The sequence below is a fragment of the Pristiophorus japonicus genome, chromosome 22 (assembly GCF_044704955.1).
Source record: "Pristiophorus japonicus isolate sPriJap1 chromosome 22, sPriJap1.hap1, whole genome shotgun sequence".
NCBI classification, from domain to species: Eukaryota; Metazoa; Chordata; class Chondrichthyes; family Pristiophoridae; genus Pristiophorus; species Pristiophorus japonicus.
The window spans coordinates 62755877-62777502 of NC_091998.1; the positions used below are offsets into that span (position 1 = coordinate 62755877).

Consider the following 21626-nt stretch of genomic DNA (forward strand, 5'->3'; position numbering starts at 1 on the left):
CCGACTCTGCCCCTGCCTCAGCTCATCTGCTGCTGAAACCCTCACCCATGCCTTTGTTACCTCTAGACTTGACCATTCCAATGTTCTCCTGGCCATCCTCCCATCTTCCACCCTCCATAAACTTGAGCACATCAAAAACTCTGCTACCTGTACCCTAACTCGCACCGAGTTCCCGTTCACCCATCACCTCTGTGCTCACTGGCCTCATGTATCCCTATCCCTATCTCTCCTCCAGCCCTGCAACCCTCCGAGATCTCTGCGCTCCTCTAATTCTGGCCTCTTTCGCATCGCTGATTATAATCACTCCACCATTGGTGGCCGTGCCTCCAGCTTGCGTAGGCCCTAAGCTCTGGAACTCCCTCCCTAAACCTCTCCACCTCTCAACCTCTCTTTCCTCCTTTAAGACGCTCCTCAAAACCTACCTCTTTGACCAAGCTTTTGGTCACCTGTCCTAATACCTCCCATGTGGCTCAGTGTCAAATTTTGTTTGATAACGCTCCTGTGAAGTGCCTTGTTAAAGGCGCTATATAAATTCAAGTTAATTATTGAGAGGAGTCCCACTTCCCACAGCCCCCAAGGAGTGTTGAGGATCAAGCTGCCATTAGGCACTGTCGCTCCGTGTGAAGTTGTCCCTTGCTCGATATGTAACCATCTCTTTTCCTCTTCCAACAGCAAAGAGAGAAAGCAAAAGATGGAGCTGCTGTCAACGCCTCACAACATCGAAATCACCAACATCACCTGCGACTCTTTCAAGATCTGCTGGAAGACGGTTGCGAAGGACCGGGAGCGCATCACACATTACTTTGTTGACCTCAATAAGAAAGAGAACAAGGACTCCAACAAATTCAAGCACAGGGTAAGCTTGTGGGCTGGGGTTCCAGGTTAGCAGCTTTATTCGTGGATATAAATGGCACAACTGCTTATTTCTACAGGCTATAGACTATTTGTTTAACTTTCGGTTCATCTACCACAGAAAGTTGTTGAGGCCAGTTTGTTGGATATATTCAAAAGGGAGTTAGATGTGGCCCTTACGACTAAAAGGATCGGGGTATGGAGAGAAAGCAGGAGTGGGGTACTGAAGTTGCATGATTAGCCATGACCTTATTGAATGGTGGTGCAGGTTCGAAGGGCCGAATGGCCTACTCCTGCACCTATTTTCTATGTTTCTAAGTTAACCAACGGGTCTTTGTTCTTGTTCTTTGTTCTTGTTCTGACAGGCCTCCTCACTCTGTTCAAATCAAAATTCACTTAGTGGGGTAGATTTTCCCCCTTTTCTAAACTCATTCTGGGGATGTGGGCCTTGTTGGCACTCATGCCATTTATTGCCCTAGTTGCTCCTTGAGAAGGTGGTGATGGTTCATGTGGTGACGGTGCTCCCACAGTGCCGCCAGGGAGGAAGTTCCAGGATTTTGACCCAGCGACTATGCAGGATTGGCTGATATATGTCAGGATGATTGGTGACTTGGAGGGGAACTTTGGAGGTGGTGGAGTTCCCATGTACCTTGTTGCCCTCGCCCTTCTAGGTGGTAGAGGTCGCAGGTTTGGGAGGTGCTGTCGAAGCCTATTATCAGCAAGGGCAGACATCGACGACGAGGTCCAACACCGCCTCCAGTGCGCCAGCGCAGCCTTCGGTCGCCTGAGGAAGAGAGTTTTCGAAGACCAGGCCCTCAAATCTGACACCAAACTTATGGTCTACAGGGCTGTAGTGATACCCGCCCTCCTGTATGGCTCAGAGACGTGGACCATGTACAGTAGACACCTCAGATCACTGGAGAAATACCACCAGCGATGCCTCTGTAAGATCCTGCAAATCCCCTGGGAGGACAGATGCACCAACGTCAGTGTTCTCGATCAGGCCAACATCCCCAGCATCGAAGCACTGACCACACTCGACCAGCTCCATTGGGAGGGCCACATTGTTCACATGCCTGACACAAGACTCCCAAAGCAAGCGCTCTACTCGGAACTCCTACAAGAAAGCAAGCCCCAGGTGGGCAGAGGAAGCATTTCAAGGACACCTTCAAAGCTTCCTTGATAAAGTGCAACATCTGCACCGACATCTGGGAGTCCCTGGCCAAAGACTGCTTTAAGTGGAGGAAGTGCATCCGGGAGGGCGCTGAGCACCTCGAGTCTCGTCGCCGAGAGCATGCAGAATTCAAGCGCAGGCAGCGGAAGGAGCGTGCGGCAAACCAGACTCTCCAGCCACCCTTTCCTCCAATGACTGTCTGTCCCACCTGTGACAGAGACTGTAATTCCCGTATTGGACTGTTCAGTCACCTGAGAACTCACTTTTACAGTGGAAGCAAGTCTTCCTCGATTTCGGACTGCCTATGATGATGATGCCCTCGTCCTTCTAGGCGGTAGAGGTCGCAGGTTTGGGAGCTGCTGCCGAAGAAACCTTGGTGAGTTGCTGCAGTGTAATCCTTCCCCTTCATGACTAGAACTTGTCACGGTGGACGCCCTTATTGCAAACATGGGCGTCCATTCAAGTGATCTTCAAATGAGCCTACCTCCATATCAGAGACAAATGTATAATGGGAGAGCAGTCCAAAATTTCAAATTCCCTGCTTCCCACTGTCCACCTCTGTGTACTTGTCTTAAGTAGAGATAAATGGGACTATTAGTCTTAGCCTGAATGTAACAAGTCTGTCTGAATGGGCAGCTCACAGGGTGTGTTATAAGCCTGCTTATGGAAACTGCTTTCTTTCTGCAAAGCCCAGTTAAATGTGTTGAGAGAGAGCTCTGATCAAAATAGGGACGAATGGCCTTTCTCATCCACATCTATCTTGTGACATCCCTTCTGAGCTAGGGAGAGCACAAAGCATTTTCCACATCACTGGCAGGAAAAAGCAAAACCAAAGAGAGATTGTTGTGACTGATAGAATATTCGGTAACCAAAGGCAGCATCTGAGGAGAATGAGGACATTGATTCTATGACCCAGGTGATGATCAGGTGCCGTTTATTGCTGACAGGTGGCAGCTCAGAAATACCAGCTGTCATCTCCGATTGATGCAAAATAATTCCAATCGAAATTTTATTTCAAAATGCTCTCAAGACAGCAGCTATTACCAGAGAGCACTTCAGTGAGAGAGAAACAGAGAGACAAAGCTGGAGAAACAGAGAGAGCGACAGAGACAGAGAGAGAAAAAGAGAGACACAAAGAGAGACAGAGACAGATAGAGAGAGAATGAAAAAGACAGTGTATACAGCTTGTTCTAACACTCTCAGCTACACCCTTGTTGTAGTGAACCCTGGTGAGAGTGAATGTTCTGTTACAGTGCTCTACTTGGAACTTCTTCACACCAAATGAGCCCCAAGTGGGCAGAGGAAACGTTACAGGGACCACCCTCAAAGCCTCCCTGATAAAGTGCGAAGTCCCCACCGACACCTGGGAGTCCCTGGCCAAAGACCGCCCTAAGTGGAGGAAGTGCATCCGGGAGGGCGCTGAGCACCTCGAGTCTCATCGCCGAGAGCATGCAGAAATCAAGCGCAGGCAGCGGAAGGAGCGTGCGGCAAACCAGTCCCACCCTCCCTTAACCTCAACCACTGTCTGTCCCACCTGTGACAGGGACTGTGGCTCTCGTATTGGACTGTTCAGCCACCTAAGGACTCATTTTAAGAGTGGAAGCAAGTCTTCCTCGATTCCGAGGGACTGCCTGTGATGATGATAGATCTGTTGAAGCGATGGTAAGGATGACTTGTAGCCAGTCACAACGACTCAGCCACATACTGGTTGCTTCCCCACCCATCGCTCAGTGTTCTCCTGCCCTGAGGGTGTTGACTCTGCAGCTCCATGCCATTCCCAGCGTCCACACACGCACGGTCCCTGGAGAAGGGGCCAGAGGATTTACACGCAGCAAAAAAAAACCCTACAGATGGTCAGAAATGGGAAGAAGGAAGCTGCAGGGAGCAGGCAGGGTGAGCTGGCATACCTCCCATGTGTGTTATTAACACCTACAGACTGCACTCGCCCTCTGAGAGCCATATGGCTGTTGGAGAGGGGGGAGGGGGAGAGGGACTGAGGGCATTGTAATGTCTTTGCTTCATGGGTTCTTTGCTTAGGAATTCATAACAACACATGAAACGTTTAAAATTCTGACGGGTTTAGACAGATTGGATGCAGGAAGAATGTTCCCAATGTTGGGGAAGTCCAGAACCAGGGAACACAGTCTAAGGATAAGGGGTAAGCCATTTAGGACCGAGATGAGGAGGAATTTCTTCACCCAGAGAGTGGTGAACCTGTGGAATTCTCTACCACAGAAAGTTGTTGAGGCCAATTCACTAAATATATTCAAAAAGGAGTTAGAAGAAGTCCTTACTACTAGGGGGATCAAGGGGTATGGTGAGAAAGCAGGAATGGGGTACTGAAGTTGCATGTTCAGCCATGAACTCATTGAATGGCGGTGCAGGCTAGAAGGGCCGAATGGCCTACTCCTGCACCTATTTTCTATGTTTCTATGTTTCTATGAATGTTTCAGTGCAAGGGCGTCGCAGTTGTGTGAGGCGGACTGGTTGGGCCGGGTGCTATTTAACTTTCCGCCATTGTTCATTGCTCATAGGTTTATATGTAACCTTCAGGGCTGCTGACCGAGGGCCGTGTGGCTCTTTGTCGGCTGGCACGGACACGATGGGCCAAAATGGCCTCCTTCTGCGCTGTAAATTTCTATGTTTCTATTGCTATTAAGAACTAGTTGGTGTATTAGCAAAGTGTAATGTATGTCACAGGTTTGTAGAGCTGTTGAGTTGGGAGTGGCTTAGCCAGTCTCGTGATGTTCACAAGACTCAATAAAACCCCAGCCAGTTGGGTTCGGGGGATCCACGATGAGGCAGGTGGTTGTGAGCCCGGTGGATGAACTGGTAATGTGTAGCGTGATTGTTAAACCTTCGCTAATAATTCTTAAGCAAAGAACCCATGAATCAACTATATTACACAAAGGTTTAACAATCACACTACACATTACCAGTTCATCCACCGGGCTCACAACCACCTGCCTCATCGTGGATCCCGCGAACCCAACTGGCAGGGGTTTTATTGAGTCTTGTGGACATCACGTGACTGGCTAAGCCACTCCCAACTCAACAGCTCCACAAACATACTCACAGTCATGGACTCCTCCCATGCAAGCTGTGCTCCACCTCACATTCCTGTGAATTGTTACTGCGCCAGAGGAGGGCGGAGAGCTGGGAAGGGTTGGGGAGATTTACCTGCAGCTTGAAAAGATTTTGATTGTTTCTCTCTCCTCCAAACTTAGGCTACCGCCAGTGAACGGGAACAAGTTTGTTTGCGGGTTTTGAGCGGAGCCTGAGATTCGTGCTCCTCCAGCCCAGATCTTTCCTGCATCCCATCTTGCATCGGGCTATACAGCGTGGGTTACAAAAACATTTCATCACAGTTTATCAGAAGCGGCCTCCGGGGTCATTGCAGTGATTACACGCTACTCATTCTAACGTTTTGGAATGAATGCCATCAGCTCCTGTCTAATTGCACTGACCTTCGCCCACATTACATCTCACTCGGTCCCTGCAATGGAACCATTGTTCTTACACTGGGGGCGTCTGACTGATGCAGGTTGATGTGTTGCATAATCAGGGCACAATTCACGTGGGATTTATTTTTAAAAAGCTCCACACAGGTGATGAATGTGCTGGTTAGGAGATTATATTTCAATCTCCAGCTCACTCCCGGGTATCTATTATTCCATATATAATCCCCTCAATTAGATCCCAGCCTGTAACTCATTCCCGGGTATCTGTTATTCTATATATAAACCCCTCGATTAAATTCCAGTCTGTAACTCACCCTCAGATATCCGTTATTCTATATATAAACCCTCCGAACCCCTCGATTAGATTCCAGCGCATAACTCACTCCCGGGTATCCGTTATTCTATATATAAACCCTCCGAACCCCTCGATTAGATTCCAGCCCATAACTCACTCCCAGGTATCCGTTATTCTATATATAAACCCACCGAACCCCTCTATTATATTCCAGCCTGCAACTCACTCCCGGGTATCCGTTATTCTATATATAAAGCCCCCCAAACCCCTCTATTATATTCCAGCCTGTAACTCACTCCCGGGTATCCGTTATTCTATATATAAACCCCCCGAACCCCTCTATTATATTCCAGCCTGTAACTCACTCCCGGGTATCCGTTATTCTATATATAAACCCCCCGAACCCCTCTATTATATTCCAGCCTGCAACTCACTCCTGGGTATCCGTTATTCTATATATAAAGGCCTCCGAACCCTCTATTATATTCCAGCCTGTAACTCACTCCCGGGTATCTATGTATGATAGAGATTTCACTAACAAAGCTGCTGAACATCGTACACATGCCCTTTGTGGCCCAAGTGTAGAGTTAGGAACATAGGAACAGGAAGCCATTCAGCCCCTCGAGCCTATTCCACTATTCAATGAGATCATGGCTGATCTATGACCTCACTCCACAAACCATATTCAGTTATCACTGCTGACAGTACCTGTACATTGGAAAGCCCCCTGCTCTGCATGTTTTTAATATTGTGGCTTGTGAAGAAAATTGGAGGCTACGGTTTTGAAGAATATCAAAGCCATTTCATCCGTGTACCACTCATATTTTGTTTCTCTCTTGGCTCAGACTGTGTTCTAATTAAACAGCAAATGGCACCACAAGCAACCGTTGCCTTGGAAACCATTATCCATAGCTGGGTTCCTGGCAGAGTCTAGCCTCCGTTTATTAATGTGTACCATAGATAACGGCAGAGCGACCAGCTCACAGATCTCTCACAGCGAAGATCCTCACATTCGGGAACTCACAAAATGCTTGACATTAATGTAATCATAGAGCTTCAGGGAGAGAGAGAGAGAGAGTAAGCGAGAGAGAAGAGAAGGGAGAGAGAGATCGAGAGGGAAAAAGAGAAAGAAAGACTGACAGAGACAGAGAGAGAGAGAGAGAGACAGGGAGAGACAGACAGACAAGAAGAGAGAGAGAAAGAAAAAGAAAAAGAGAGACATTCAGATGAAAAGGAGAGAGCAGCAGAGGGGTGTTCAGGAGGTGCTCCACTAAAGTCCAGAGCAATCCCCTACTAAGAATGTTCTAGAAGAATACTGGAGAAACATAGAGAATGTACCATATGGCAGGGTCACTATCCGATGATTTCACTTTCTTCGCATCAATATTTTTGGGTTACCTCAACACACCCAAAAATGGATCAATTGGCGACTGAAATCATTACCCTTGGTGATCCTCACTGGTTTGGCAATCACGTGTCAAACTCCAGTCCCATTGGGAGCCAGCTTATATAAATAGCAATGTGACAGTGTGAGGGAGCTGGATTAACATCAGCAGAGACACATAAGTGAAATTTCAGGCTGTTCCTGTTAATTTTGCTCCCTTGCACTTTCCGTCAACACTTGCTGTTTCACACACATATCGAAAAATATCAAGAAAAGTACAGCCCCTTCTCTTAAACATTTGTATCTAGTACATCTTTTATCCTCGGAGTCGAGGATGGCTTGCTTCCATGCCAAAAAGGGATGAGTTCACAGGTGTTCCAATGTTCCAGATCCCGAACTATTATTTCAGATCCCGAACTACATCCTGAAGGATGGAAGATGCCGGTGGGTGGATTTTTTTAACGTGGGGTGGCCGTTGCACACCAGCCACCACACGGGGCTTGACAGAGCTCGGTCTTGGTCCAGTGGCAAGGATTAACCAGGACGACTGGAGACTAGCTCTGCTGCACGGACCCAGCGTGCACACATATCGCAGTGTGGGCTGGCCCGTGCTTCCCTCGGGCCCTCGCCTCCTCTGAGCCCCAATGACCAATGAGACCAATGCGGGACCTACAGTCTCTGTCATAGGTGGGGCAGACGGTGGTTGGAGAGATGGGTGGGTAGGGGGCTTGGGTTGTCGTGCGCTCCTTCCGCTGTTTGCGTTTGGCTTCCGTGTGCTCCCGGCGAAGAGGCTCAAGGTGTTTGGCGCCTTCCCGGATGCTTCTCTTCCACTTTGAGCGGTCTTGAGCCAGGGATTCCCAGGTGTCGGTGGGGATGTTGCACTTTTTCAACGTGGCTTTGACGGTGTCCTTGAAATGTTTCTGCTGCCCACCTGGGGCTCGCTTGCCGTGTCGGAGCTCTGAGTAGAACGCTTAGTTTGGGAGTCTAGTATTGGGTATGCGGACGATGTGATCCGCCCATCAGAGCTGGTCAAGCGTGGTCAGTGCTTCGAGTCTAACTGACTGTAACAAAAGATGTAGGGGAATATGTTAATGGAACAGGAGGGCATCAGGTGGATTGCCCTCCAGTGAGAAATCCAGTGAGCATGTAACCAAAGAACAAACCAACTCTAAGCCAATAAAAGGAGAGAGGGAATGAATCACACTCCAAATCTTTTTTGAAAATCCATAAGTTTCTTCACTGTGTTGAGCAATCAGTGCTGGGAAAAGCTTTGTAACATGAGGCAGATGGGAAAAGATACGGGGGCTAAACTTTCACCTTCATTTGCGGCGGGTTTTCTCGGTGGTACGGCTGTTTTTGGGAGAGAAACCGCCCCGGCGAAAGTTTCCCCCCTTTTGTTTTTGAATGGTACGGCCCGAATCTCAAAACGCCCGCCGGGAGCACACCCCCGACGTGCACCGCCGAGAAAATCGCCAGGGCGTAGGTTTGGCCTCAACAGAAGTCCATCCAGATTGCCGAGGGAACCGCCCGGTGAAAGCTGCTTAAACCGGGCGGTAGATGAACACTCTGCAAAGGTAAGTTAAATGTTCTTTATTTTTTTAATTGTAAAACGGCGATTAGCTTTAAAACTGCCTTGGGAATGTTTTTTAACTTTGTATTTTTCTTTCAGTGAAATTTTTATTTTTAAGTTTCCCCCCACAGCCTCCGACTAAATTTTAAAAACATTTTTAAGAACCGTCCGTTTCACTTATTTGCCCCTTTAACCACCGAGAAACCGTCGAGATTACTGGTGCAAGATCCATTTTCTCGCCGGGAGATTATTTTTAACTTAATTATGCAAATTTTCATCAGCATTACTTGCAAAACGTTGGTGTTTTTTCTGGGCGGGTAATCAGACGTTGAGGGTGTTATATATGCAGACTATAGATATATTCTCCGTGTAGTCACTGTATATAGTTGCTTAAGATGGAGACTTGTTTACCTGATGTACTTTCAATAAGGTTTACACTGTGTGTATATACTATGCTGGCACCACTAGAGGGTGCAACTGGTGGAGACCGGGGTTTCCTGTCCTGCCCTGGAGGGGCTGTATAAAAGGGGAGCCACCATGCTGTGCCTCATTCTGGAGTCTGGAATAAAGGACCAAGGTCACTACAGTTTGAGTACAACACACTGCCTCGTGGAGTCATCCATAGGTACGTCATAGACATAATAGAGGGGCGCTTGGAAAAGTCTAGCCCACAAAGTTTTCAAGGAAATGGTTAGACTTACGCATACATCATCATCGTAGGCAGTCCCTCGTGTTGAGGATGGCTTGCTTCCACGCCAAAAAGGGATGAGTTCACAGGTGTTTCAATGAAGGACCTAATATTCTGGATCCCGAACTACATCCTGAAGGGTGGAAGATGCCTGTGCGTGGATTTTTTGAACGTGGGGTGACCGTTGCTCACCAGCCACCACACGGGCTTGACAGAGCGAGGTCTTGGTCCAGTGACAAGGATTAACCAGGACGACTGGAGACCAGCTCTGCTGCACGGACCCAGTGCGCACACATATCGCAGTGTGGGCTGGGCCCGTGCTGCCCCTGGGCCCTCGCCTCTTCTGGGTCGCAGACTCAAGCCTCTTCTGGGCCCCGGTCACTTCTCTCTACGGACTCTCGCCGCTCCTTCGCCCCTCCGGCTGTGCCTGCCCGCACTGCAATCAGCGACCTGGCTTCGCAGCCGTCGCCCTCCTGCAGCAGCACGCACTGCTCCCTGCAGTGGTATACCACCGCACACTGCTCCCCCCAATGGCCCCGGCCTGCTGATGTTCTTGCAGGCCGGGACTGTGCCGATTTCCAGGTAAACCATCGTGCCACTCACTGGCTGGCGCTGTCCCCTCAGCGAGGCATCTATACATGTTTCCAAAACATCAAGATTTGGCATCAGAAAGTGTTTGTGGAAACATGTATAGATGGCACAAAGATGACTTACCCATACAATAGGGCGCAGACACCACGTGAAAACCTCACACACCTAATCGCTCTTTATTTAGTTGATTAAAATAAGGAGGACATAAGAGTCATTGGGCTTGAATTCTTGTCACTAAATTGAAACCTGTAATATATTCAATTTACTGTGTGTATGCTGCACCTTCCTTATTTGGGTGACACACAGTCACGCCTGCAGCTGCACATGGCTTTTTAAAATTCATTCCTGGAATGTGGACGTCGCTGGCAAGGCCGGCATTTATTGCCCATCCCTAATTGCCCCTTGAGAAGGTGGTGGTGAGCCGCCTTCTTGAACCGCTGCAGTCCGTGTGGTGAAGGTGCTCCCACAGTGCTGTTAGGGAGGGAGTTCCAGGATTGTGACCCAGCGACGATGAAGGAACGACGATATATTTCCAAGTCAGGATGGTGTGTGACTGGGAGGGGAACGTGGAGGTGGTGGTGTTCCCATGCGCCTGCTGCCCTTGTCCTTCTAGGTGGTAGAGGTTGTGGGTTTGGGAGGTGCTGCCGAAGAAGCCTTGGCGAGTTGCTGCAGTGCATCTTGTAGATGGTGCACACTGCAGCCACGGTGCGCCGGTGGTGGAGGGAGTGAGTGTTGAAGGTGGTGGGTAGCGTGCTGATCAAGCGGGCTGCTTTGTCCTGGATGGTGTCGAGCTTCTTGAGTGTTGTTGACTTGTGCCTTGTAGATGTTGGAAAGGTTTTGGGGAGACAAGAGGTGAGACACTCACTGCAGATACATTCTCTTGTAGCCACAGTATTTATGTGGCTGGTCCAGTTAAGTTTCTGGTCAATGGTGACCCCCCAGGATGTTGATGGTGGGGGATTCACCGATGGTAATGCCGTTGAATGTCAAGGGACAGTGGTTAGACTCTCGCTTGTCATTATTGATCATTATTGCAGCAACAAAACCATTCGGTCTGTTGAGTGTTTGGATGTTTCGTTTATGTTGTTATTCTGTTAACACTTGTACGTACCTTTGATGTACCATGATTTGTTGGTGGTATGCATGAAATATAGTGATCAAAGGTAAAAGTTAGTATAGGAAGTGTAAGGGAATACTGATTATCAGCTCACACTGGAATCGGGTTGTGTGTGATGTCTCAAAAACTCGTGCTCACACTGGTTTTGTGAAGTGTTTTGCCTCAAGCAGCTCTCATACTTGTTTTGCGCCGTATGAAAAGACTTGTGCACCCATACTGGTTGTGGATAGTATGAGGTTTCAATAAAGACCTAATCCTGCATTACTATATCTGAGTGTATGTGTAATCTGGTGTTTCATCATCATCATAGGCAATCCCTTGGAATTGAGGAAGACTTGCTTCCACTCTTAACATGAGTTTTTAGATGGCTGAACAGTCCAATACGAGACCCACAGTCTCTGTCACAGGTGGGACAGACAGTGGTTGAAGGAAAGGGTGGGTGGGGTGTCTGGTTTGCCGCACGCTCCTTCCATTGCCTGTGCTTGGTTTCTGCATGCTCTCGGTGATGAGACTCGAGGTGCTCAGCGCTCTCCCGGATGGACTTCCTCCGCTTGCAACACCTACACACAGGACCCATCGCACAGTCCTTCACAGGTCAGCAACTGGCATCTGTGCAGCAAATCAGATCTCTGGATCTGGGCCTGAGCCTGATTGAGCAAGGCTGGGTCAGGCTGTTGCGTCCAGTAGTGTTATTCCATGTGTTATGCCAACATTATAAGCTTCTTGTTTCAATCTAATGCTATCCTTAACTTCTTTAGTTAGCCACAGATGGATCACTTTCCCTGTGGAGTTTTTGCTTCTCAATACAATGTATTTTTGTTGCGAATTCTGAAATGTTTCTTTAAATGCTAGCCACTGCTTATCTACCACCACTTTTAATCTATTTTTCCAAGTTATCTTTAGCCAACGCGTCCCTTATACCTATGTAATTGGCTTCATTTAAGTTTAAGACTCTGTTTCAGACTTAGGCAAGTCACTCTCAAACTTAATGTGAAATTCTATCATATTATGATCACTCTGCCCCAGAGGATCCTTTACTATGAGATTGCTAACTAACCCTGTCTCATTACACAATACAAGATCTAAAATAGCCTGTTCCCTGATTGGTTCCATGACCAATGCTTCATAATTTGCTGAAATCACAAGTGAAAAGAAATGTGCCCTGAATGAGGGGTAGAACAGAGAGAACCAGATGAGCAGATGCAGGGCTAAAAATTCGATTAGGCACGAAAACGGGGCACGAGGATCGCCGTGTGCGATCGGCCCGCGCCCATTCAAAGTAACCCAACCATCTCAGTCTGAGGCCTTCGTGCTGCCTGCTAATTACAATGATTGCTGCGTTTAGCCTGCCGCTGAATGTGCTGCTGAGCGCTCGACAGGGAGCCGAAGTTCATACAAGGTTAGCTCTATTTAAAGCTAGCCTCCATTTCCGAAAGGCAGTCTGCACCTCTGAAAGGTGAGGTGCTTTCTGCATTCAGCAGCCGCGGGAACTGCTTGTGAGCACAACTGCGACTCAGTAATGGCTCAACCGGGTAGAGAAAGGGCACCAATGTTCTCGGGTGCAGCACCAGAGGCCATAGTGCAGGGGGTCGAAAGGAGGAGAGAGGTTCTCTACCCACAGGGGACCAGGAGGCCTTCTAGACACACAGTGAGAAGGCAGTGGAAACAGATAGCCCAAGCGATCACTGCCAGCAGTCTTGCCCCGAAGGCCTGGATCCAGCGCCGAAAGAAGTTCAATGATCTCACATGGACAGTCAAGGTCGGTGAATGCATCTTCAAATGCTGTTTCCCACCAACTGCACCACTAGGCCTCGCACACTGCTCAATGTACCACCATCTCTCACTTACCAACAATTGTAAGAAATCATGAATCTGAAAAAATTGTGAATTATAAAAGAAATATGATTTTATTAAATAAGTAGGTGTGCCAACTCAGCAGATGAGCGGGACTGATGGCACAGGAGAAATTCCAGCCACATCAGATAAGAAGTAGACAGAGAGCTAAGGTCGATATGAGGTCAGGACACAAAAAACAGGCCTTCAAGCGGGCATGACTAAAACTGATAAAGAAAGCAGCAAGGGGGCATAGAATAAACAATTGCCATGGTGGGACAACAAGACATTTAGAACAGAGATAAGGCAGAAGATGACCTCAGGAGGAGGGGAGGGGGCTGTCATAGATACTCACTCCCCTGTATTGGACAATGGAATGGGTAAAAAATTATTGATGCACGGTATCCAAATGAAATAAGGTATAAAAACGGGCAACCGAGAGAGCGAAACAGGCAGTTAAGGGGAAAGGCTTCCCCGGGGTGGATCCAGGCTGGTTTCAGCCCAACACCTCCAACAGCTCAGGGAATGACCAAACAGAAGAGACCACTGACGCAGGCTTCAGGCATCCAACCGAGATGGCGCCAGGCTTGGGCGCAAGCAAGGCAGATGCAGTTTTAAAAATAAAAAGGCCAAAAATACCGGCACTATGGAGGTGAATTTCAAGACCACAATCTTTAAAGGTGGAACTGCATGAGAATGGCAACTGGTATCCTGGGTTTTATACATGGGGAACATTGACGATGAAATTAAAGAAAGGCAGTGGAATTTGTACAGGAGTTTTCCTAGACCCCCCAACATCCACAGTATTTTAGGGGAGGAGAGTTCCAGATTTCCACGACCCTTTGTGTGATGAAGTGCTTCCTGACATCACCCCTGTAATGTATTTGCTCCATGGGTTCTTTGCTTAAGAATTCATAGCAACACATTGCTATTAAGAACTAGTTGGTTTATTGGCAAAAGGTTTAACAATCACACCACACATTACCAGTTCATCCACCAGGCTCACAACCACCTGCCTCATCGTGGATCCCCCGAACCCAACTGGCTGGGGTTTTATTGAGTCTTGTGAACATCACGTGACTGGCTAAGCCACTCACAACTCAACAGCTCTACAAACAGGTGCATACATTCCAGCCCCGAATAGCCTCGCTCTAATTTTAAGATTAAACCCTCTGGTTCCGGACTCCCCCCACTGGAGGAAATAGTTTCTCTCTATCTACCCTTTCTGTTATACATGCAGACTTTAGATATACTCTCTTGTGTAGTCACTGTATAGTTGCATAAGATGGAGACTTGTTACCTGATGTACTATCAATAAGGTTTACACTGTGTATATACGATGCTGGCACCACTAGAGGGTGCAACTGGTGGTAGAGGCTGTCCACCAGAGGGCACTGCGGTAGGAGACCTGAGGGTCACCTGCATAGGTGTGCAGGGCCCAGTATAAAAGGCTGCCCACCGTGCTTGTGCCTCACTCTGGAGTTACGAATAAAGGACCAAGGTCACTACAGTTTGAGTACAACACATTGCCTCGTGGAGTCATTCATAAGTGCATTACAGACATAACACTTTCAAATGCTTTTTATCATTTTAAAGACTTCGATTAGATGACCCCTTAATCTTCTATGCTCAAGGGAATGCAAATCTACTCACTGCAACCTGTTCTCATAATTTGATCCTTTTAGCCTGGGATCATTATACTGAATCTGAACTGCATCTGCTCCAAGACCAATATATCCTCCCTGAGATGTGTTGCTTAGGCTCCAGATGGGGTCTGACCAAGGCTCGGAACAACTGAAGTATAACTTCCATCCCCCTTGAGATAAAGGCAAACAGTCCATTAGTCACTCAATACCCTGGGAAGAATGCAGGCTTTATGCACATGGCTTAATCAAACAGCAGCCCCCTAGGCACAGAAAGCAGATCAGTTAAACTCATTGTGATGTTGTTCTTGGCTACTCAGGACGTCCCTACCAAGCTGGTGGCGAGGGCTGTGGCACTTCCGATGACAGTGCGAGGACACTGGTTCCTCAGCCCCCGTACAGAGTACAGCGTCGCTGTGCAGATTGCCATCAAGCAGAGCGACGGAGAATACCTGGTGTCTGACTGGAGCGAGGTGGTGGAATTCTGCACAGGAGGTGAGCAGTCTGATTCAGTGTCTGAAATCATAAACCTGTTACACTCAGTGACAGTAATCGACTAGATCCAAGTTACACTCAGTGACGGTAATCGACTAGATCCAGGTTACACTCAGTGACGGCAATCGACTAGATCCAAGTTACACTCAGTGACGGTAATCGACTAGATCCAGGTTACACTCAGTGACGGCAATCGACTAGATCCAAGTTACACTCAGTGACAGTAAGTGACTAGATCCAAGTCACACTCAGTGACGGCAATCGACTAGATCCAAGTTACACTCAGCGACAGTAATCGACTAGATCCAAGTCACACTCAGTGACAATAATCGACTAGATCCAAGTTACACTCGATGACGGTAACCGACTAGATCCAAGTTACACTCAGTGACAATAACCGACTAGATCCAAGTTACACCCAGTGATGGTAACCGACTAGATCCAAGTTACATCCAGTGACAGTAATCAACTAGATCCAAGTTACACCCAGTGACGGTAATCGACTAGATCCAAGTTACACCCAGTGACAGTAACCGACTAGATCCAAGTTACACTCAGTGACAGTAATCGACTAGATCCAAGTTACACTCAGTGACAGTAACCGACTAGATCCAAGTTACACCCGGTGACAGTAATCGACTAGATCCAAGTTACACTCAGTGACAGTAACCGACTAGATCCAAGGTACACTCAGTGACAGTAATCAACTAGATCCAAGTCACACCCGGTGACAGTAATCGACTAGATCCAAGGCACACTCAGTGACAGTAACCGACTAGATCCAAGTTACACCCAGTGACAGTAATCAACTAGATCCAAGTTACACTCAGGGACAATAATCGACTAGATCCAAGTTACACTCAGTGATGGTAATCAACTAGATCCAAGTTACACTCAGTGACGGCAATCGACTAGATCTCTTTCAGCGAAAGGAGTTGAGAGACAAAAACAGACTAAAGTCTATCGAGTTCACTTTGCTGAAGGTAGCAGACAGGTAGCTCAGGCGGTTAAGAAAGCACACGGAATACTTTCCTTTATTAGCCAAGGCATAGAATATATGCACTCAGTGGCAGACTGGAACCCGTTTACACTCAGCGACTGTGATTGGCTTGTTTTAATTCGATCTTCCTCTTTCACTTTTCCTCGCAGCTCTGAGATTTTGAGCTTTTCTGGAAAATTGCAAAATCTAAACCAAACCCTGGTTTCTCTTTTTGACAATAAAAGTAAATAAAAAAGATGTTTATGAATTATGTCTAGAGTGTGGTTTCCAAATGTTTATTTGTGTTGACCTATGTGAATATTAATTCTCCCAGAGATATCCTGTGAATATTAATTCTTCCAGAGATATCCTGTGAATATTAATTCTCTTACAGATATCCTGTAAATATTAACTCTCTCACAGATATCCTGTGAATATTAACACTCCGAGAGATATCCTGTGAATAATAACACTCCCAGAGATATCCTGTGAATATTAACACTCCGAGAGATATCCTGTGAATAATAACACTCCCAGAGATATCCTGTGAATATTAACATTACCACAGATATCCTGTGAATATTAACACTACCACAGATATCCTGTGAATATTAACACTCCCAGAGATATCCTGTGATTATTAATACTCCCAGAGATATCCTGTGAATATTAATTCTCCCACAGATATCCTGTGAATATTAACACTCTCCTGGGAGCACCCTGTAAGATATCCCTGGGAATGTGTTAATAGTCACAAGGGGGAGCAGTAATTTTCCTGTACCCAACCCTTTGGCCAGGCAGGACAGTCGTGGCTGTGGAATCAGGGTGAGAGTCCGGGTCTTACCCCCTCGAGTAGAGCTAGATGATTAACAGGGATGGGACAGAGGGGGAGGTAAATAACAGCAAGTTGGGAAGAGACAGTATCCTACAACGCAACTAACTTCTTGTGGATGTGTTTCTCAGATTATTCCTCTGCCCACCTGAAACAGTTAATGGAGAAGGCGGAAGTCATTGCTGGACGTATGCTGAGGTTTTCTGTCTTCTATCGCAACCAGCACAAGGAATACTTCGAATACATAAGGTACTATATTTATTGCCTATTCCTATTTGACCCTCCGCTGAGTTTCCGGCCCCATATCCTTTCCATTAACAACACAGCCTACAACCATCCCCGTAACTTCTTCGGCAGCACCTCCCAAATCCGCGACCTCTACCACCTGGGACAAGGGCAGCAAGCGCACGGGAACACCGTCACCTCCAAGTTCCCCTCTAAGTCGCACCCCATCCCGACTCGGAAATATATCGGTCGTTCCTTCATCGTCACTGCGTCAAAATCCTGGAACTCCCTCCCTAACAGCACTGTGGGAACACCTTCACCACACGGACTGCAGCGGTTCAAGAAGGCGGCTCACCACCACCTTCTCAAGGGGCAATTAGGGATGGGCAATAAATGCTGGCCCTGCCAGTGACGCCCACATCCCATGAACAAATAAGTTTTAAAATATCGCCCGTTTCCACCTCTGCTGCTGAAACCCTCATCCACGCCGTTGTTATCTCGAGGCTTGATTATTCCGACACACTCCTACCTGGTCTCCCAGTTTGCACGCTCTGTAAACTGAAGCTCATCCAAAACTCTGCTGCCAATATCCGAACTTGCACCAAGTCCCGTTCACCCATCACCCCTGTGCTCGCTGACCTACATTAGTTCCCAGTCTGGCAACGCATTCATTTTAAAACTCCCATCCTTGTTTTCAAATCCCTCAATGGCTTCAAACCCTTCCTATCTCGGTAAACTCCTCCAGTCCTACAACCCTCCGAGATCTCTACGCTCCTCCAATTCTAGCCTCTTGCACATCCAATTTCCAACGCTCCACCATTGGCGGCCGTGTCATCAATTGCCAAGGCCCTAAGCTCTGGGCTTCCCTCCCTAGACCTCTCCACCTCTCGATCTCACTCACTTCCTTTAAGTCACTTCTTAAAACCTACTTCGTGGACCAAGCTTTTGATCACTTGTCCCAATATCGCCTTACCTGGCTCGGTGCCAATCTTTTCTAATTACACTTGTATGGTGTGTTACTATGTTAAAGACATGATATAAATCAATTTGTTGTTGTTGTAGTAAAAGCGATTGGAGCATGATCCAGGGAAGGGCAGCATTGGGGTCAGCTTCCTACCCCAGCAATGCCTGTGTATTAGGACACTCATTACTGGAGCTCTACTCTGTATCTGACCCCATGCTGTACCTGCCCTGGGAGCGTTTGATGGGACAGTGTAGAGGGAGCTCTACTCTGTATCTGACCCCATGCTGTACCTGCCCTGTGAGTGTTTGATGGGACAGTATGGAGGGAGCTTTACTCTGTATCTAACTCCATGCAGGACCTGCCCTGGGAGTGTGTGATGGGACAGTGTCGAGGGAGCTTTATTCTGTATCTAACCTCTTGCTTTACCTGCCCTGGGAGTGTTTGATGGGACAGTGTAGAGGGAGCTTTACTCTGTATCGAACCCATGCTGTACCTGCTCTGGGAATGTTTGTTTGGACAGTGTAGAGGGAGCTTTACTCTGTATCTAACCCCGTGCTGTACCTGCTCTGGGAGTGTTTGTTTGGACAGTGTAGAGGGAGCTTTACTCTGTATCTAACCCCGTGCTGTACCTGCTCTGGGAGTGTTTGTTTGGACAGTGTAGAGGGAGCTTTACTCTGTATCTAACCCCCTGTACATGCCCTGGGAGTGTTTGATGGGACAGTGTAGAGGGAGCTTTACTCTGTATCTAACCCATGCTGTACCTGCCCTGGGAGTGTTTGATGGGACAGTGTAGAGGGAGCTTTACTCTGTATCTAACCCCCTGTACCTGCCCTGGGAGTGTTTGATGGGGACAGTGTAGAGGGAGCTTTACTCTGTATCTAACCCCGTGCTGTATCTGCCCTGGGAGTGTTTGATGGGACAGTGTAGAGGGAGCTTTACTCTGTATCTAACCCCGTGCTGTATCTGCCCTGGGAGTGTTTGATGGGACAGTGCAGAAGGAGCTTTACTCTGTATCTAACCCCGTGCTGTATCTGCCCTGGGAGTGTTTGATGGGACAGTGTAGAGGGAGCTTTACTCTGTATCTAACCCCCTGTACCTGCCCTGGGAGTGTTTGATAGGACAGTGTAGAGGGAGCTTTACTCTGTATCTAACCCCCTGTACCTGCCCCGGGAGTGTTTGATGGGACAGTGTAGAGGGAGCTTTACTCTGTATCTAACCCGTGCTGTACCTGCCCTGGGAGTGTTTGATGGGACAGTGTAGAGGGAGCTTTACTCTGTATCTAACCCCCTGTACCTGCCCCGGGAGTGTTTGATGGGACAGTATAGAGGGAGCTTTACTCTGTATCTAACCCCGTGCTGTATCTGCCCTGGGAGTGTTTGATGGGACAGTGTAGAGGGAGCTTTACTCTGTATCTAACCCCCTGTACCTGCCCTGGGAGTGTTTGATGGGACAGTGTAGAGGGAGCTTTACTCTGTATCTAACCCCGTGCTGTACCTGCCCTGGGAATGTTTGATGGGACAGTGTAGAGGGAGCTTTACTCTGTATCTAACCCCCTGTACCTGCCCTGGGAGTGTTTGATGGGACAGTGTAGAGGGAGCTTTACTCTGTATCTAACCCCCTGTACCTGCCCTGGGAGTGTTTGATGGGACAGTGTAGAGGGAGCTTTACTCTGTATCTAACCCCCTGTACCTGCCCCGGGAGTGTTTGATGGGACAGTGTAGAGGGAGCTTTACTCTGTATCTAACCCCCTGTACCTGCCCTGGGAGTGTTTGATGGGACAGTGTGGAGGTGGGAGGGCGGGCGGATCGGTTCTGGGCAGCTGCTGGATTGCGATCGAGCCTGACTTTAACCGGTTGCCGTTGCAGGACCCACCACGATGGCGTGATGCAGCCCTACCTGAAGGACAACAGCGGCAGCCACGGATCGCCAGTCAGCAGCATGCTGCACGGCATCTTCTTCAGCTGCAACACCGAGTTCAACACCGGGGAGCCACAGCTGGACTCCCCCTACGGCCGGCTGCGCTTCCAGGTGGAGGCCGAGCAGCTCTTCCATCCCGGCACCAACCTGTACTTTGCCGACTTCTACTGCATGTACACCGCCTACCACTATGCCATCCTGGTGCTCGCCCCCAAGGGCTCTGCCGGCGACCTCTTCTGCCGGGAGCGGCTGCCGCTGCTGGACAGCACCCGCAACCCCTTCCTGACCTGCACCGAGGGTCCCGAGGGCCGGCTGGTCTTCCACCACGCCCAGGACCTCATCTTGGAACTGATCTACACCCAGCCCCTCAGCCTGGCCCAGGGCATCCTGGGGGAGATCGGAGGCCACCAGCTCATGAGCCTCTCCACGGCCAATGCCAAGAAGGACCCGAGCTGCAAGACCTGCAACATCAGCGTCGGGCGTTAGGGGGAAGGGGAGGGGGGCGCAGGAGGGAAGGGGAGTTGGGGGGGGGGGGGGTGCAAGCCAGCCGTCAGATCCACTGTGAGCAAACGGGATGGGTGGAGGGGGCTTCAGTCTGTAGGATGGGCTCCCCCCCCGCCATTATACTTTAGTTCATTATAATCCAGAGGAGGAAACGAGGGGTTAGACAATTGGACCCACAAGGATGTCAAAGCACCAACAAACGCCCAGAGACAATTGGGTAATGGAGAGGGTCCAGACATTTCTCTGTACAAAAGGTGCTAATATACCACACACGGACATGGTCCCATTATATACAAGGACTCATCTCTGCTATGTCTATTTATTACCAGTTTTAACGTGATTGTGCAGCACACACACTTGAAATGCCCCTGAAGCCCCTTCAGGACAGAGCACACGAGGCAGAGCACAATACAGCTGCGGTCTCTCAGAGGGCTGACCCTTGCCCTGCAACGTGCTGTTACTTGCGACACTGGTTCGATCAAACTGAAGCCCAATGGAAGGCCACATCTTAGTCGTTGACACATCAGACCTTGTGAGCACAAATGAAATCTTAACTAAACACTTTAATCCCCTGAAGCACAACATGTCTCCCTGTTTCTACATCAATCTCTCATTGTAATGAGAAAGGACGAGGAGACCTTGCAAAGCCAATTTAACCGGAGCCAGAGATCTATTCAACCGGAGCCAGAGATCTACTGAACCCCCAGCCAGAGATCTACTGAACCCCAGCCAGAGAGCTACTGAACCCCAGCCAGAGATCTATTCAACCCCAGCCAGAGATCTACTGAACCCCAGCCAGAGATCCATTCAACTCGACCCTGAGATCGATTGTACCCCAGCCAGAGATCTACCGAACCCCAGCCAGAGATCTATTCAACCGGAGCCAGAGATCTACTGAACCCCAGCCAGAGATCTAGTCAGCCCCAGACAGAGATCTACTGAACCCCAGCCAGAGATCTACTGAACCCCAGCCAGTGATCTATTCAACTCGATCCTGAGATCTACTGAACCCCAGCCAGAGGTCTATTCAACCCCAGCCAGAGATCTATTGAACCAGAGCCAGAGATCTATTGAACCGGAGCCAGAGATCCATTGCGCCGGG

At 48.5% G+C, this 21626-nt stretch overlaps 1 protein-coding gene across 1 annotated transcript; it reads left to right on the forward strand.

The window, feature by feature from the left end:
* The first annotated feature begins 691 nt into the window (after positions 1-691).
* LOC139234790 (phytanoyl-CoA hydroxylase-interacting protein-like) lies at positions 692-20506 on the forward strand. Its single transcript, XM_070865480.1, has 4 exons — positions 692-856; positions 14929-15103; positions 17046-17163; positions 19969-20506. Exons 1-4 carry the CDS (start codon positions 692-694, stop codon positions 20504-20506), a joined length of 996 nt encoding a protein of 331 aa, XP_070721581.1.
* Positions 20507-21626: the final 1120 nt, after the last annotated feature.